The 15,009-nt window shown below is 43.2% G+C and overlaps 1 protein-coding gene across 1 annotated transcript; it reads left to right on the top strand.

Moving 5' to 3' along the window:
* The first annotated feature begins 11,209 nt into the window (after positions 1-11,209).
* On the top strand, positions 11,210-12,181 carry CCDC160 (coiled-coil domain containing 160). The gene has a single exon (XM_077825570.1). The coding sequence runs from the start codon at positions 11,210-11,212 to the stop codon at positions 12,179-12,181; it is 972 nt and encodes a 323-aa protein (XP_077681696.1).
* The last annotated feature ends 2,828 nt before the right edge of the window (positions 12,182-15,009 follow it).

Raw genomic sequence — 15,009 nt, 5'->3', positions numbered from 1 at the left:
CTCGCATGACTGCAGCTTCATCACAAGCAAGAGCCACCAAGTGCTCCTTCAGGTAAGCCTCTGTGAACCCCACTGCAGCCAACTTTTGCAGCAAGATTCTGGCAATGGTTGAGGCATCAGTGGCTGGAAGCTCAATTAGGTCAACAAACAGGTTTATACGCTGTTCCATCTCCTCCATTGCAAATCATATGTAAACGATAAGAGTGGAAGCCTGGCTCAAAGTAGTTGACTCATCAATCATTACTGTGATTTTGCACTTACAAGATATTATATTTCAAAATATTTTTTCTTCATTTTCTCCGCAATGTGCTGCTGTGTGATACTGCAGGTGACGTTTTGGTTCAGAATTCGCCCCATATTTAGTCCATTTAACTTCAGATCAATTTCTGTTTCAAAATATAGGAGGGATAATTTTGTTTCGCCAGTTTGTAACACAGTACGGAATACTCTGCACATAGCTTCAATATGCTGCGACTGCCCTTGCACTTAACATGCTATCAATTTATCTTTCTCTGCCTCACTCTGAATATTTTCTGCAGCTTTTTGATTCTCTGAGACTTTGTGCTCATATATCTTTTTTCCCAGAGACTTCATTTGTTTTAATTTTCTGTCCCCATATCTTGAAATATCAGAATTAGTTCAAGCTTTAACAATCCTCAAGCCGTGACCTCTGCTCATCTCCAAGAGACAGGCAGTACTTCTGCACCAATGCTGCAACCCAGCTTACCTTTTCTAACATTTAGCCAGCGTTTTTTTTTTTGCAAAAATCTTTTTTTTGGGGGTGGGATGGGGGTGGAGGGTGGGCTGTCTGACCAACACAACAGTAGATCACTCCCACCACATTCTGGTTCGTCATCGTGTTCTTCTTGCTTGTCAGGGATGCACTGCACTGCTTCTTCAACCTACTATACATTATATACATATAATACATATATTTGGGTTATATCCTTTCCCCAGAGGGAATTAAGATGAATCCCCCAGAAGTGGAAGGTCATCCACAGCTGGGCAGTGCCCAGATCCTGTTGGGAATTACAGTGCTTCCTGGGCTTTGCAAATTTTTACCAGCAATTCATTCCTGGCTTCTCAAGGCAAACAGCCCCCATAACAAATCTTCTCTGTGAGGTTGTCAAATTTGTTTGAACGCCTGAAACTCACCATGCCTATGACCAGCTCAAAGCCACTTTCACCATCACTTCCATTCTTGTACATTTGGACCCAAACCAAGCATTCACAGTGGAAGCTGGTGCATACAAGTAGTCTCAGGGCCCCCATTCTCCTCTTTGGGCAGGTTCCCCCGCCAGACTTCCATGGTGCACCATGGTCAGAAACTCCCATGATGTACCATTTGGAGGATGATAAGGTTATAAGGAATAGCAAGCATAGATTTGTCAAGAATAAATCACGCCAAACCAACCTAATTTTCTTCTGTGACAGGCTTGGCCTAATCGATGCAGGGAAGCAATAGTCGTGATATATCTTGATTTTAGTAAGGCTTTTGGCACAGTCCCACAGGACATTCTCATAAGCAAACTAGGGAAGTGTGATCTAGAAGTTAATATAAGGTGAGTGCACAACTGGTTGAAAGACTGTATTCAAAAAGTAGTTAACAATGGATCTCTGTCAAACTGGAACAGTGTGTCTAGTGGGGTCTTGCAGAGGTCAGTCTTGGGTCTGGAACTATTCAATATTTTCATTAATGACTTGGATAATGGAGTGGAGAGTTTGCTTGTAAAATCTGCAGATGACATTAAACTGGGAGGGGTTGCAAGCATTCTGGAGGACATGATTAGAATTCATAACAACCTTGGCAAATTGGAGAACTGGTCTGAATTCAACATGATGAAATTCAGTAAACTGCAAAGTACTACATTTAAGAAGGAAAAATCAAATACACAACTACAAAATAGGGAAAAATTGGCTAGGCAGTGATTGATTCTCCCGCCACTTTAACGGAAAAGTGTTCAGCTAATACTGACTTAAGTTCTGGGTTTATTTGTTTTTATAGCTTCTCACGTGGGAAACTAGTCCAATCCCGTATTTGCAAACGCAACTGCATGGCTTGCAAATGTAGTCATTGTTGAGGGGAGGCTTTGAGGAGTTGACCTTACGATGTGTTCTCTTCTCCTGCAAAGACCTCATGCACCACTCCTCAAAAGAGGACATGGCCTCATGGCACAGACCTCTTCATCTGGGTCTGTCCAGCGCAATGTGTTTCCAGGTTTTAATGTCTATCTTTCATGCTTTGAGGTTGGCCTTCAAGGTGTCTTTATATCTGAGGTTGACTTGACCTTTAGAGCACGTTCCTGTGCTCAGATAGCTGTAGAACACTGCTTTTGGTATACAAGAAACCTCCACACAGACTATGTGTCCAACCCAGTGAAGTTGAGCCCTGATGAGCATATTCTCAATACCAGGGATTTGGCATCTCTCATAGACTTCAGTATTGGAGATCCTGTCCTGCCACTTGATGTTGCAGATGCATCTTAGGCCGCAAAGTTGGAAACTCTCCAGCTATCTGATGTGACACTGGTAGAGCGTCCACATCCCACATGCCATGCAAGCTGGCCTTTGCCAAGTGCTGAATGATCTCATCAACCAACATAGCATTGCTGGAAAGTATGCTACTCAGGTAGCAGAACTTGCTGACCGAGTTGAGGGACGTATTCTCAAATATGACAATGGGAGCCTGGTGCTTGTGATGCGGGTGGTCTGGTGCTGGCTGGTACATGACCTCTGTCTTTTTCAGGCTGATTGTGAAACCAAAGCATTTTGTAGCATAGGTAAAGCAGTCCACAATAAACTGAATGTCCTTGAGCATGTGTGCAATGAGAACACAGCTGACAGCAAACAGGAGCTCTCTTAATAGCTGTTTGATTACCTTAATACAGACTCTGAGTCATTGCAGATAGAATAGACCCCCATCCAATCTAAACTGGATGTGTATGCCTCTATCAGAGTCCTGCAATGTGAACAAGAGCAAGACTGAGAAGACAATGGCAAAGAGGAGTACAGCCATTATGCTTCCTTGTTTGGTGCATTGGTTACAGGGAAGGCTTCTGATGACTCCACTCCATCACCCTGGCCATCATTAAATGATCAGATGACAGCAATCATCTTCTTTGGGCAACCAAATTTATGAAGGAGTTTCCATGGGCCCTCACAATTCACTGTATTGAAGGCCTTGGTCAGGTCAACAAACAAAATGTACAGGTCCTTGTTTTGTTCACCAGCCTTCTCTTGTATTTATCAGGCTGCAGAAATCTCCATAGTGTCATGGCCAACATGAAAGCCACAGTGTGACTCTGATACATTTGGTGCACTAGGCATAGGATGACCAGATGTCCCAATTTCATAGGGACAGTCCCAATATTTGGGGCTTTTTCTTATATAGGCACCTATTACCCTCCACCCCCATCCCAATTTTTCACACTTTCTATCTGGTCACCCTAACTAGGTGAGAGACAAGCCTGTTGAGGACAAGCCATGCAAGGATATTTCCTGCTATAGACAGCAGTGAGATTCCACAGTGGTTGTCACAGCTATCTATGCTTCCCTTCCTCTTGTATAGATGGACTATGAAGGCATCTATATACTCCCGGGGCACGATACTGTGTTCCCATATAGTCTTGAAAAGACTGGTGAATTTCGTGACCAGGTGGGCACCTTCACATTTGTACACTTCAGGGGGAATGCCATCAGGGCTTGGAGAATTGCCTGTGGACAGCTGCTTGATGACCTCAGTAACCTCATCTATAGAAGGGTCCATGGACAGCTCCTTCAGGACAGGATGCTGTTGGAGTGACTCAATGGCTTCGTTGAACATAATGGATTGACAGTTCAGGAGACTATCAAAGTGCTTTGCTCAGTGACAGAAAATATAACTTTTTGTCTGTGAGCAGCCAATTACAATCTGCTGTGAGAATAGGGACTGTACCCACTGGATTTTGGACCATACGCAGCATAGGGGGCCTTCATGCCATGCTTGTCAACCACTTTCTGCAGCCTTCTGCTCCTACCTGTGACTCTTCATTAGCCTTAATCGGGTTTGTAGTATATCTTTGGTCTGATATATCTGGCCTTCTTCATTATTGATTTCTTGTCTTACAAAGCCAAGAACCTTGGATGTTGCATTATTTGTGTCATCTCTTAGCTTCTGCCAGGTTGCCTCAATATCTGTGAAGTTCTCTGGGACATCAGCTACCACAATCTCCAACTCTGTTCCAACTTTGTTTGTTTGCTGGGGTCTTTCATGGCAGCCACATTGATTTTCTTGGATGGTCTGAGGAATCTTTGGAATGCTTTGGTGAGAAATGTAGCAATGTGATGCTTCTCGCACAAGCCAATGGTCTGACCAGCATTCAGCACTTCTCAAAGAGTGACTGATGTACACATATTTAATGTCTTTAGACCATAAAATTACATAATCCAACAAGTGCCACTGTTTTGACCTCGGAGACATCCATCTTGTCTTATATTTGTTTGCCTGTTGGAAGACTGTACTGGTAACAGTGAGATTGAACTTGGCATACTTAGAAGAAGAAGTTGGCCATTGGAATTTGACCTTCGAATGCCATGATGGTCTTGTGCCGTGCTCCATTTATCAGAGTCAACTCCCACACAAGCAGTAAAGTCTCCAAGCACAACAAGTTTGTCCTGGTGTGGCACCCCTCTGACGACCCTCCTGAGACTTTCATAAAATGCCTCCTTGATTTTGTCTGTATGAATCATTGTCAGCGTGTAGGCGCTGATGACTGGTGACATACTGGTCTCTGGGTAAGTTGATTCAGGGTACCATAAGTCAGTCGTCTCCCTTGGGGAGCGAGTCAAACTTGCAGGCAACATCAGACCATATGCCGAACCCTACTCCCAACTGTGTTGGCTCATCTTTGGCCTTGCCAATCCAGTAGTAGCTGTAGTCTACTTCCACGTCCTCAAAGTGGAACTCATCAGCAAGTCTAGGAACCAGTACTGCTGAAAATGATCTGGGAGTTATAAGTGGACCACGAACTGAATATGAGTCAACAATATGATGCAGCTGCAAAAAAGGCTAATATAATTCTGGGGTGTATTAACAGGAACGTTGTATGTAAGACAGGGAGGTAACTGTTCCACTCTGTTCAACACTGATGAGGCCTCAGCTGTAGTACTGTGTCCAATTCTGGGGACCACACTTTAGGAAAGATGCAGACAAACTGGAAAGAGTCCAGAGGCAAGCAAGAAAAATGCTAAAAGGCTTAGAAAACCTGACCTATGAAGAAAGGTTAAAAAAAATGGGACTGTTTAGTCTTGAGAAAAGAAGACTGTGGAGGCACCTAATAATACTCTTCAGATATGCTCAGGGCTATAAAGAGGACAGTGATCAATTGTTCTCCATGTCCACTGAAGGTAGACAAGAAATAATGAGCTTAATGTGAAGCAAGGGAAATTTAAATTAGATATAAGGAAAAACTTTCTAACTACAAGGGTATTTAAGCTCTGGAATAGGCATCCAAAGGAGGTTGTGGAATCCTATCACTGAAGATTTTTAAAAACAGGCTGGACAAACACCTGTCAACAATAGTCTAGGTTTACTTGGTCCTGCCACATCACAGGGAGCTGGACTTGATGACTTATTGAGGTCCCTTCCAAACTATATTTTTATGATTAATTTGTCCTTAATAAGGCAAGAAAGTGTCCGGAATGGGCCAGTTGAAGCTGTTAGTGTTTTCCCTTCAGAGGGCTAATATGTTGTAGATCAGATTTGCTACATATTGTTGACCTCTACCCATTTATGTGTATCATTATAATAATACTTGATTGGTAGTCCATTGCTCACCTTGAGTCAACTCCAAGACAACCAGTGCAAGCAGCTGCAGCCATAGTTGGTACACAGCTAAAGCATGTAATAAATCTTAAAATCCCAGTTGTTCCAGAAGGCTGCAAAATTACAAACAGGGTGCTTATTCTCTAAAAAAAAAAAGAAGCCCAGGGCAATTCTTGGTATTACACACTGGTGAGCCTTACCTTGGTACTTGGAAACCAAAGATAAAATAGTCCAATACTTGGATAAAACTCACTTGATAAAATCAAACCAATACTGATTTTCAAAGACAAAATTATGCCTCTCTGACTTGATTCAAGTTAATAAAATAGTAACTACTGGATACCTAGGGGATAAAATATACTCGGATTTTCAAAAAGCTTTTACTAAGGGCTCTCATAAAAGATTTAGAGAAGATAAACAGATGACAGAGTAAAGGGCAAAGTACTGTCGTGGATTAAAAAGCTGGTTAGCGATAGGAAAGTCATACAGAATGGCTGCTTCTCACAATGGAGATGAATAGCTTTGCCTCCAGAGGTTGGTATTGAGGCTGGGGCTGTTTAAATATATTTGGAGGAGGATGTGAACAGCAAGATAGTGATGTTTTCTGATTTCACAAAGTTGTTTACATTAAATGGATTGTAGAAAATATAGAAGAAAGTGAGAAGTTCCATATGGAGATGTGTGGACAGGGCATTATGATGATACAAGAACTCCACTAGGAGTTTGTCCCTGTTACAGCCATCAGTGCCACCCATATAGCTCCACCCCTAGTGAAAACAAGATAAACTGCTATAAGCAATTTGCATCAATGATGCTTATTTCTGATTGAAACTGGGCTAAAACGCACTGGTGCAAATCATAATTTATAGCAGTCTTCCCTGCTTACACTGGGATTTGCACTGGGGCAGCTACCTCAGTGGGTGGCCACTGATTGAATATTAAACCTTGGTTACACAGGATTTCAGCAATCTGAATATTGTGATACACTGTCTTGTATGGTATGTTTCAAAAAACTGCTTGCAGAGCTAAATAAGCAGAGTGAAAGATAAATTAGAAATGACAGGGAGGAAAAACGGGTTCTCGGAAATAAGATGGAGAATCACTGAGGCCGAGATACAAGAAGGCTGTTCTAGATGGCAGAAGCTGCAAACGAGGAGGCCCCTCCAGTTCTAACAGAACCTAGTGAGGTGGGACCGAGATTACCATGGCTAGATGAGCTGAAGCGTGTGGATGAGTAGACAAGAAGTGCTGAGGCCATCTGGAGCAAATCCATGGAGGAGTTTTTAGGAAACGGCAATTACTTACTAATCTTCAAATGAATGTGGGAGCCAGTTGAGCTGTCTGAGCATGTCAGTAATGGGGCTGCATTTCTCTGTAAACAGGGCCCTGGGCAGCTTTGTCACTCGTGGGCCCCCCATTTCCCGACGAAGCCCTGTCAGTGCAGTTGCCCTGGAGCGTTGCTTGGCGTCTTTGGCATCGGCCCCTGCAGCAATGCGCCAACCCCGAGCACTCAGAAGTCATGAGGGGAGCCCGGGAGGCAGCGCCAGACCAGGTGGGAAAGGATGAGGAGATTAATTGTGGGGTTTTGGAAGCCATGTTGGGTTGTTTATTTGTCTTCTGGGTGCTGAGCCCTTGGCCGGAGGGCTAGAAGCCAGCTCTGGGCTTCTCCTCTGCCGGGGCCCCAGCCGCTGGCTTGACACCTCGCCCACAGGGGCCAGGCTCGTGGCTAGGCCGGGGTCCTGCGCGTGAGGGAACAGCGGGGCAGCCGGTCCCCGCCCTTGGAGCCCCTCTGGGCACCGACGGGGGCAGGACGAGGGGCACCGGAGCGGCGGCCCCTCCTCCGCGGCCCAGCATGGGGGACCTGCCAGCAGCCACCGTCCCCCTTGGAGGGGTTAGTGCGAGGGGAGCCGCTTCCCCTGCCCGCCCCCGGGGGCGGAGCCGGCCGCGAGCGAAGGCCTGGCAACCCCGCTTTTCCAGGCCGCGTTGCTAGGCGGACTCGCGCCGGGCCTCTCGGCCTGCTGCTGCCCCGCGGGAGAAACTCCGCCCCCCGGCACCAGGTAGGGCTGGGCCGGCGCCGTCCGCACAGCCGCCAGCGGTGCCCGGCGTGGGCAGAGCCCCCCACTGCACGCGCAACAGGGCTGGAGCCCGCCCCGCTCTGGGTGCCTGCACCCTAAGGGGTTACTGCCTGGGGCGCTGGGTGCCCCCCCCAAAGGGGTTACAGCGTGGGGCGCCGGGCGTCCCCACCCTAAGGGGTTACAGCCTGGGGCGCTGGGCGTCCCCCCCCAAGGGGTTACAGCCTGGGGCGCCGGGCGTCCCCCCCCAAGGGGTTACAGCCTGGGGTGCTGGGCGTCCCCTTCTTTATAGCCTGGGGTGCTGGAGGGTGCCTCAACCGTATCTAGTTAGCTTCTCCTACAGCTTGGGGGTGCTGGGTGGCACTCTGTCCCTTTGATGTTCCTAGCATTATTATGGCTTTGTTGCCTCAGTGCTAGTCAGGTGGGGTGCTGGGTAGCCCCTCTGAAGCAGTAGTCCCCTTCTCCTGCTGTGGTTAGCCTTTGATGCTGGATGGTGCTGCTGTGACATTGTGTATCTCCTGAACTTGGGTCATTTATCACCCTCAAACTCATGATGGGTAACCATAGGGTGAGGACAAACCCCCATTGAACCTTCTCAACAAGCAGTTTCTGCTTATCTTTTAAAGGGAGTAAAAATATGAACAAACATTTCTGGCTTCTGGTAAACTGCTAATATGAGTCTCTGTCCTAAAGTTTCCTATATTGTTAGAGAAAGGAATGCCAGGAAAATTCACCCCTGCTAGACAATATCATCAAGAATCTCCCAGCTCCAGGTAATATTCCCCCTTTCTCTTTCTTCATAGTTTATGTGGTTTTCATGATCACTTGCTAAATATGACCTTGATCCTCTGAGCAGCCACATGGGCAGACTCTTATTGACTTCAAACAGGTTTCATATGTGCATGTATTGAGCAGTTTGCAGCATTCGGACCTTAATGATGGCATGAGATTTAGCTTTGTCTGTAGCTTCAGGACATCTGTATGGCTTACCTAGATTTTCCCCAGCAATTTCAAAAATCACTTCATCGAGTCCAACAACGTTATTTTGTGTCCCCTTTGTCATCCCTCCCTGCATCTGGCCTATGCACTCTTTCAGTTTGTAAATAATAATTGTTCGTCAGGCGTGTGCTGCATTGATTCGCAGTGGTGCAAAATGTGGGGCGATTTAACACAGGAGTTAAAAAAGAGAGATTTGAAATACCACATAAATATGCATGAAATTAGTACTCCTCATTCTTTTTGCTGATACAGACTAATACGGCTACGACTCTGAAAACTTCATCCTCAGAGTAGGATACAGTACTGTTTTAAAGATCTGAAATTCCCAATTATCCAAAACAGGTTTACGTCCCCCAGTATTCATTACATAAGAACGGACATACTGGGTCAGACCAGAGATCCATCTAGCCCCCTATCCTGTCATCCGACAGCAGCCAATGCCAGGTGCCCTAGAGAATCAACAGAACAGGTAATCATCAAGTGATCCATTCCATTGCCCATTTCCCATGCTGCCAATCCTGTGGAGATTGATGACTTCTATCTTCAGAATGCATTGTAAGTCTACCCAAACTGCCCTGCCACTGTACCTCAACACTGATGAGGGACAACCTCAAATGAGAGGGTAACTGTCTCCATGATTATAAAGTTCCTGGCCTCTTTGAGTTAATCCCTGGCCCCTCTCTCCAGGTTTTTTTAGTCACTGGCAACAGCTGTAGTGATGGTCTCGCTGTGACATGGACACCTGTCCACAAGGAACTAGACTGAGGCCACCAAGCTCATTTCACATAGGTCATCAAATAGCCATTAGATCATGAGGGTCAAACTTTATTTGGAGAAGGCCTGTTCCATGTTTAATTATGGATTTTGGGCCAGGATAAAAATTTAAAACTTCATACTCTCCTCAATCTATGGCAGATCGCGGCCTAATGTCAGCAGGAGGTTGTACAAAGATCAAGTGCAGAATACAGCCTTCATGTAGTAATTAAATTCAATTTATTATGTATTCAGTACCTTATTGTCGTATTCAGTGTGACTCCATGAGAAAATCCTTGAGACACCTCTGAATTAGGGGGATCTTTCAGTCACTACTGAGCTGTTCTGAATTTGAATCAATGAAATATTAGTGCTTTTACTATTCTAGTATCATTATTACCTCTCTTACTCCACAAACTTATCCCTTGTGCCTGAGACATAGCTTGTCCATATTCAATTTATATTCCTACTTGGTTTTATAAAACTCTTCAATATGTTTAGACAGTCAAATCATTAGAGAAGCTAACTGACATAATTTTTTTTCAATATATTTTGCCTCATGTTATTGTTCTTGGATTTCAATGTAAATCCAAATAAAAATGGTAACTGTCTTAAATATTCCTAGCACCATGCGTAAACCTATATTCATCTTGTTAGTTCAGTAATAATAGTGCAGGGAAACATGGAGTAAATAGCACAGTGGACTAATCCATAAATCTTTCACCTCTGGCAATCTTGAGTCAAATTCTGATTTAGTGTCTAGTGAAAAGAATTTGGGAATCTTATTGTTGTCCCTAAAACATTGATTCTCCTAGCAAAACTAACCATTGTTACACAGTTGAAGTCTGTGCTCAGAGAGGATGAGGACTGGAATATCAGGAATTTTGCAGGGCAATTGTCAGAGTTGCAGGACTGTGTGTATAGTCTCTCCATATTATGTGCAGATTTTCACTAATTTATTCTAATAAGCACTGACATCTCCACAATTTTTAAACACTTAGCATTTACGTACTGTAGTGCGTCACATATTCAGATCCTTGCCTAGATGTTAACTGAATAAGCAGCTTTAAAGAGTTTGAGTAGTGATACAATTTAAAAAAAAAACAATTTATAAACAAAGAAAACATGATTCAGGCAAATCTCTCGTTACAGGTAATAGAAAATTTACCTGGTTTAAAAACTAGGATTTGCCCCATATAAGAACAGTATAAGCTTTTCTTTAGCAGGATCAATCTGTAAAATGTTTTCTCAAAGCAATCTAGTTTAATTTCATATAGACAGTTAAAACAGAGCAGGGCTTCCGTATAGTTAGTATGTTATGACACTAGTAACTTTGGACCAGTTTCTGATACTCTTATTCATGTTGAAAAGCACCTTACTCCAAAAGTAGGCCCACTGAAGTCATGAGTAAGGTGTTACCCAACACGAGTAAAGGTACCTGAAGCTAGCCCTCTAAAATTATTAGTAATTATAATTTGTAAAAATTTAGTTTCTTTCAGATGAAACTTCACATCAAAGTTTAAATGTGTTCCTTCAGGTATTGATTTTACTTTTCTACTAACAGGCAGTGGAAATCTTAGAAATGGAGAACAAAGATAAACATTGGGTGGAGAAGTTGTTTTCTCCTCATTTTAGTGCACAATATTTTTTTAGTCAAGCCTATCAGCCTGAATCTCTGATGTTTGAAAAATTGGCTTTGGCAAGAGCAAAGAGAGTGGAAGAAATCTACAATAGAGCAATTAAAAAATATCAAGAAGAAAAAAGGCTCAAAAGGAAAGAATGTTTTTCCAAACTCATTGTACAAGAATATGAACCAAACATAGTAAGTGCAAAGATAAACATTTCAAAGAAGGAAACAGAGGGGGATTCTGCCTGCTGTGGAGCTGGTAATTTAGATGTTGGGACTGAAGAAAGCTTAAAGAAAACAGAGGGTCATTGTATCTGGAATGCAAAGGAATTAGCAGATTTGCGACAAGAAATGCACAAGAACCATGTGGAAGGAGTTTCTCTGAAACTTCAGCTGTCCACCTTGAATGCAGAGTTAGTGGAATTGAAAGCTAAATGCAAAAAAATACAAGTGGACTTTGAAAATGCTGAACAAGAACTTCTAAACTCCAAAAAAGAGGTTCGCTGCAAAAATACCCAATTACAGCAGATTCAAAAGGACAGCTTAAAAAAAGATTTTGAGCTTCAAGCCTTAAAACAACATTTACATGAAAAATCAGCAAACATAAGAAGCTTAAATGAAGAGCTGCTTCAGGCAAGAAAAGAAATTCAGAGTTTGGATCTAAAGAACAAGGATTTACAACAAGAAGTTAAGAAGTTAAAACAGCAACATGATCTTGGAAATAAGGCCTCCATAGAGAAGGTGAAACTGCATTATGATTTCAAAATAAGAAACATACAAAAAGAACTGGAGGCTGTTAAAAGTGAGCTGAGTGATGAAAAGCTTTTGCATGCTAAGACTGTTAAGGCTTTAGAAATACTTAGGAAACATTTTTCAGCCCAACCATTATCTAATACATTTGACAATCTAAGAGTAGATTTTCTTTAAAATAAAACAAGGAGAGAGAATCCTTGGTAGTTGTAGTCAAAAAGCCCTAGTAACTATATTTGCAGTTTTACTTGACTTTCTACTTTTCAAACTCTTCTTGCTTTAATGTTGAACTTTTATTTTCAAGTTTTAAGGCAGTCAAGTGTGACACTAAAACACTATCTAGTTTTAAAATAGCTTTGTTCAGAGTTTTGTTTGAGTGAAATTGTACCTTGATTCTTTGACAAGAGCATCCCTGTGAGTCTTCATGCCACTGACAGCCACTACACCCTTCTTGCAGTAATATGCATCTCCTTTTCCCCGGAGAACTGCTTTGTAGAGAGGAAACACTAGTTTGTATTGAGATAAATCATGGCTTTGATACTTAATTTGAATGCCGGGTTCTATATCCCTCACTCTTTAGATGTATGAACTGACAAACGCTGAATAAACAAATTCTGACATATTCCAGTCATCTTAAATGCTAAGAGAAATACCTTAATATAATAGTCCTGACTTGTAGCTCTGATTTTCTTTCCGTTTGGTCAGCTTGTGATTGTTCATGTCTGAACGGGTATCCATTGCCACAGTATCAATCCTTTAGACAATACCACATGCAGGTCCTTTGATTACCCAGCAGGGTGTACTGTCTACACAGCTCTGAAGCATAATTCCACTAAAACCTTTAAAATCTGCTGTACCCAGATTTTACTTTCTTACAGTTTGCTAAAAATCATGTTGTTGTTATTAAGGCATTCAGTTTGCAGTTTATATTGTTGCTCATAACTGCTGTAACAAAGTTTTTTTCTCTTTAAAATCTCTTGAAATTCATGTTAAAATTATATGTTGATTTTTGGAGAACATTATAAATCTATACCTTAATTTGAAATAATATTACTACTAACTGTTTAATTATTAAATAGTGCACCTGCATGTGAGAGGAGCTAGTGAATTTTTTCTAAACAGTCTGTGTGTTATAACTATGGTCTTTCTCTACTGAGAGTATGAATATGAATGATTTATTTAATAAAGTATCTTGATTATTGATGTGTACGGTATACACAGTCACTTAAAATCTCGTTTTAATTTTGGCTCAAAAGGATAACTCTCAAAAGCTGAAAAAACTAAATTCCAGAAACTATCCTGAGAGCAGAAGTGTAGAAATCTAGAATGGTATAGGATAATTCCCTATCATTTCTTTCCTCTTCATTATAACATTTTCTTGAATTTTAATTGGGTAAATAAATGAATCATGCAGTTCTATTCATTCCTAATGATGAAATGACTATTAACTAATTGTTGCCTTATGAAAAAAGAAAAGGAGTACTTGTGGCACCTTAGAGACTAACAAATTTATTTGAGCATAAGCTTTCGTGGGCTACAGCCCACTTCATCGGGTGCATAGAATGGAACATATAGTAAAAAGATATATGTACATACAGAAAACATGAAAAGGTGGATGTTGCCATACCAACTCTCAGCCCTGGTCTACACTAGGACTTTAGGTTGAATTTAGCAGCGTTAAATTGATGTAAACCTGCACCCATCCACACGATGAAGCCCTTTATTTCGACTTAAAGGGCTCTTAAAATCGATTTCCTTACTCCACTCCTGACAAGTGGATTAGCACTTAAATCGGCCTTGCCGGGTCGAATTTGAGGTACTGTGGACACAATTCGACGGTATTAGCCTCTGGGAGTTATCCCAGAGTGCTCCACTATGACTGCTCTGGACAGCACTCTCAACTCAGATACACGATTGTTTGCTGTTGCTCTGACGCAGGGAGGGGCGACTGACGACACGGCTTACAGAGTTGGCTTACAGGGAGTTAAATCAACAAAGGGGGTGGCTTTACATCAAGGAGTATTTCAGGCAGGACTTCACGGAGGGTTCCAATAAGAAATGGTGCACCTAAGTTATTGTTCTTATTGGAACAAGGAGGTTAGTCTGGCCTCTGATACATGGCTAGATTTACCTCGCTGCACCTTCTCTGTGAGTGACTGCAGTGTGACCTAGAGGAATGAGTCCCCTAGACGGGGGGCGGGGGGGTGTTTGCAAATGAGTACAAAACAAATCTGATCTATTTCTTGTTTTGATCCACTCCATCTATCTTTTACATCTTTGGCTGGCAGCAGACGGTGCAAAAGGACTGCATGCCATCCACATCTCATGGCTGCTCGGCAGAAGATGGTACAATAGGACTGCTAGCCATCCTCATCTCTTGCCTGCCCAGCAGAAGATGATGCAATAGGACTGCTAGCAATCCGTATCACCTGCCTGCTCACCATAAGATGGTTCAATAGGACTGACTGCAGGACTAAAGAGAATGACCTGATCAAGTCACTCCAAATTTAGTCCCTGCGCCCATGTCTGCCCAGGCACTCCTGATCGACCTCACACAGGCAACCAGGAGCACCTCGGACATGACGATGACGGCTACCAGTCCTATTGCGCCGTCTGCTGCCACAAGGCAATGGGTTGCTGCTGCTGTGTAGCAATGCAGTACCGCGTCTGCCAGCACCCAGGAGACATATGGTGACAGTGAGCTGAGCGGGCTCCATGCTTGCCGTGGCATGGCGTCTGCACAGGTAACTCAAGAAAAAAGGCGCGAAACGATTGTCTGCCCTTGCTTTCACAGAGGGAGGGAGGGAACGGGGGCCTGACGATATGTACCCAGAACTACCCGCGACAATGTTTTAGCCTCATCAGGCATTGGGATCTCAACCCAGAATTCCAGTGGGCAGCGGAGACTGCGGGAACTGTGGGATAGCGACCCACAGTGCAACACTCCAGAAGTCGACTCTAGCCTCGGTACTGTGGAAGCACTCCACTGAGTTAATGCACTTGGA

The sequence above is a fragment of the Eretmochelys imbricata genome, chromosome 9 (genome assembly GCF_965152235.1).
Source record: "Eretmochelys imbricata isolate rEreImb1 chromosome 9, rEreImb1.hap1, whole genome shotgun sequence".
Lineage (NCBI taxonomy): Eukaryota > Metazoa > Chordata > Testudines > Cheloniidae > Eretmochelys > Eretmochelys imbricata.
This window is presented reverse-complemented; position numbering and strand designations above follow the sequence as displayed.

Excerpts from the sequence above, each read along its gene's own strand:
- CCDC160 (XM_077825570.1), top strand. The coding sequence starts at position 11,210 with ATGGAGAACAAAGATAAACATTGGGTGGAGAAGTTGTTTTCTCCTCAT.